The 3,839-nt window shown below is 39.5% G+C and overlaps 1 protein-coding gene across 1 annotated transcript in view; it reads right to left on the reverse strand.

Moving 5' to 3' along the window:
* Positions 1 to 3,121, reverse strand: part of LOC106323904 — a 21,555-nt gene extending 18,434 nt beyond the window's left edge. Inside the window, exons 1-2 of the mRNA XM_013761951.1 lie at positions 1,891 to 3,121; positions 141 to 1,645 (exon numbers count right to left, since the gene is read on the reverse strand). Of these exons, the coding sequence (XP_013617405.1) occupies positions 141 to 1,645; positions 1,891 to 3,121 (2,736 nt within the window). The remainder of the gene's footprint in view (positions 1 to 140; positions 1,646 to 1,890) is intronic.
* Between the last annotated feature and the right edge of the window lie 718 nt (positions 3,122 to 3,839).

Below are 3,839 nucleotides of genomic sequence, written 5' to 3' on the forward strand. Positions count from 1 at the left end.
CAATGAATAAACTTCCCCGGGAACCCCAATGCTTGCAGAGTGTTTATAAGAAAAGACCACTGAACTGAATCAAAGGCTTTGGAGATATCAATCTTTATAGCACAACGAGAAGAAACCGACTCCTTATGGTAATTTTTTACCAATTCTGTAGCCAGCAACACATTCTCCATTACAAGCCGTTCTTTAATAAACGCCGACTGATTAACTGCTATGAATTTTGGCAAAATACTCTTCAATCTGTTCGCCAGAAGCTTTGATATTACCTTATACAAGACATTGCAGCACGAGATGGATCGATAGTCTTTCATCTCCTTGGCTTCTTCTTTCTTTGGAATCAAAGCAAGGATTGTAGAATTCACTCCCTTAGGAAGAAACCCTTTCAAGAAGAAAGATTGAACAGCCACGGTCACATCATCACCTATAACCTGCCAAGACTTCTTGAAAAATTCCGAAGTAAACCCATCTGGCCCCGGAGCTTTACTGTCTGCCATCTTGAATATAACCCCTTTTATTTCTTCCTTAGTAACTTCCTTCTCCAGCATTATACAATCCTTCTCACTACACTGAAATCCCAGCAACTCTCGAAGATTATCAACCTCAGCTCCTTCATACCCCAGTGGGTGAAAGGTCATAAAATCCGTGAAGTAGCGCTCAGTCTCTCTTTTTATATCCTCCTCTGTTGTGGCTAAAGAACCATCAGCACAAAGAATTTCATGAATCGGGTTCCTAACCTCTCGAATCTTTACCCAGCTATGAAAATATTTGTTATTCCCATCCCCCACATCTAACCAGTGCATCTTTGATCTTTGTTTCAAGAAATCTTCCTCCAAATCAGCTGCCCCCTTCCACTTCTCATAAGCTTGCAACTCATCATGAATTCTATCTTGTGAAGGATTATCCAAAGTCTCTTGTTGCTTTGCACAAAGAACCTGATAAGCTTCCTTCGTTTTCCTTGGCAAATCTCCTAGCTTTAGTTTACTCAAAAATCTCAAAGGTTGCTTAAGATCCTTAAGCCATTTAGTAAGCATGAACATGGCTGAGGTAGAGTGGAACAATTTCTCTCGATATCTCCAGTGCTCTACTAACAACTCTTCAAACTCAGGCATTCCAGCTATTGCATTTGTGAACTTGAATGGTTTTCTTTTCTTCCTCTCTTCCTTTTTCAAATGCACTCGACAACGTAAATGATCTGAACATCCTCCCGGCTCAAAAACACTATAAGCTTGTGTATTTAGCAACCATTCTTCATTGATGAGCACTCTATCCAGCTTTTTGCAAATCAAACCCTCCTCTCTTTTATTACACCAAGTAAATTGCGGACCTTGGTACCCCATATCATTCAACTTGCAATCCCTTACCACCTCCTGAAAGTCTCGCATACCCATTGGTAATCTTGGTGAACTCTCAAAAGCAGAATGCCTACTTCCATCCAAAATCTCGTTATAGTCTCCCAGAATCATCCACTTTTTATTCTTGAACATCAGAGCTTCATTGTGATTACGCATATCTACCCACAACTCTTTCCTCTCTTCCACCGTATTCAAAGCGTAGATGAAAGAGCAGAAAAATTCTTCAGATTCTCCTTGCAGAAGCACTGAACAAGTGATCATCTGCCCACTTTTATAAACTGGCGTCATTCGAACATCTGCATTCCAAACAACCCAAAGCCTTCCCAATCTACTAAACTCATAATTTGATAAAAAAATCCAACCTTGAAACACATCTGAAACTATCTACACTGCCTTCTTCTCCCTTACCCGAGTTTCTATTAAACACCCAAACTAAAATGACGGATTCCTTATCCAATCTTGTACCACGGCATGCTTAGTTGGTTTGTTGAATCCGCGTACGTTCCAGAAGAACCCAGCCATTAGTGTTGTTTACGGGAACCTCTTTTCTTGCCAGGGTCTTTACCCTTAGCATGATTCGAAGCAACCGTTAGAACCTTGTGTTTCAGCTTTGATTGTCGAGGTAGAATTTCCCTTCCCTGCCTTTCTTCTACTTCTTCCATCTCAGATTTGTCCTCCTCACTACTATCTTCTTCTATCTCTTTATCCGATTCCTCAAAATTCTCATCTTTTTCCTGAACATCCTCCCCTTCATCCTCCTTTGAGTTACCCAGAGCAGCAAATCTAGACATTGTAACTATGTGTAACGGCTTACACTGCAAACTCTTAGCACTTCGACTTGATTTTTCTGGAGTTACTTCTTTCCATCCTTCTACAATTTGACCTTCTTCAACCTCATTATTCTCTTCCTCATTCCCTACACAGCTCTCCTGTTGCTCATCCATACCTCCTTTACCTTGTATCTCTACAGAATCAGAACCATCCTCCTTGTTTTCTACACCATCTCTCTGCGTCTCCAACTGTTCCTCCTTCTTCTGACTACACAACTGCTTGTAGTGTCCCCATTTCCCACAAGTTGTGCATTTCGGAGGTAGCCATGGGTAGTAGAACGTAACAGTAACTTCCTCACCCTGAATGTTGTAAGTCATCTCCTTCGGAAGTTCCTTAGACATGTCCGCTTTGATAAACACTTTCGCCTCTTCAAAGTCTGTGCAAGCAATCGTTTCCGGATGCAATCGATCTGGCATTCCTACAGCACTGGTGATAAAGCTTAGTCTATCCCATAATTTCATGGTCATAGGGACGTTTGTGAGATGCACCCACAATGTTAGAAGCTTCGTTTTTGAGTCATCTTCTTTAGGATCCCATTTAGACACCACCATAGGAACCCCTGCAATATTCCACATCCCTCTTCTTAAAACTCTTTCACGCACAAGCTTGTTTGGAATACGGACTCGCATTGTTGTTGAATCCACTTCATACACATCCAGATTCAGAGATCTATCACCAAACGCCCAGATCTTATTCAAAATCACATGAACCTTTGCTACATGCGGTGCCGTTTCCAAAATGCTAGCAATCACGAAATCTTCCCAGAGCGGACTCCCCTTCTCAATAATCTCCGTCGGAACCTCAATCGATTGTTTCCCATCTGCTTCTGAAATCGCAAAATCGAACTTCTTCAAACTCTGATTTTTCTGAATCACCGCTGCGTAGGTCTGTTTAGAACTCCCCACCGGCGGCGGATCTGCTTTCTTCTCTGTCGAAATCATCACTACTGTCCGATGACAGCGGTGATCGGAACCCTCGAGATCGTCTTTCTTATCGCCTTCAATATCGCCCTTTTTTTTTCTTCCTCCTCTTCTAATCTCTTTCCTGAACACTTCTCAACCTTTAATATGAATATTCCATTAAATGAGGTTTCTACTTATATAATTTTATGATCATTTACATGTTTGTGTAACAAAATTTTACACCAACGATTTTTTTTAATGTGGAATGTTTAGTGGTTTCAATAATGTATAATCATTTAAAAAAACAATGAAGATTTCAGAATTAAAATATTAACTTTTAAATATATGTTCAACCCAGATATCAAAATTTAAGTATGTATTTTTATTTGAACATAAGGGCTTTTTGCAAATATGACTCGAAACTTGAAGTCAAACACAAAACTAACCCATATTTTTTTTGGAACTTTGACTTGTTTCTTTCACCCCCAAAGTTCAGATTATTCACGAAAATGCCATCACTTTTTTTTTATTTTTTTTCGAAAATGCATATTTTACTCTATCACCCTCATCTTCCTCAAGTATTCACAATATTGTCATTGCCATCAATACACCAACCACCATATATGAACAACCAATTTGAAGCTCTTAATGCACCTAAAAATCGATTTACACTCTTTCTTTCTCAATTCTTATGAACTAAAAACAACATCTCTTTACTTTCTCTCCACATTCATCCAAAAAAAAACCCAAAATTTTG

The sequence above is a fragment of the Brassica oleracea genome, chromosome C2, assembly GCF_000695525.1.
Source record: "Brassica oleracea var. oleracea cultivar TO1000 chromosome C2, BOL, whole genome shotgun sequence".
Taxonomy (NCBI): Eukaryota; Viridiplantae; Streptophyta; class Magnoliopsida; order Brassicales; family Brassicaceae; genus Brassica; species Brassica oleracea.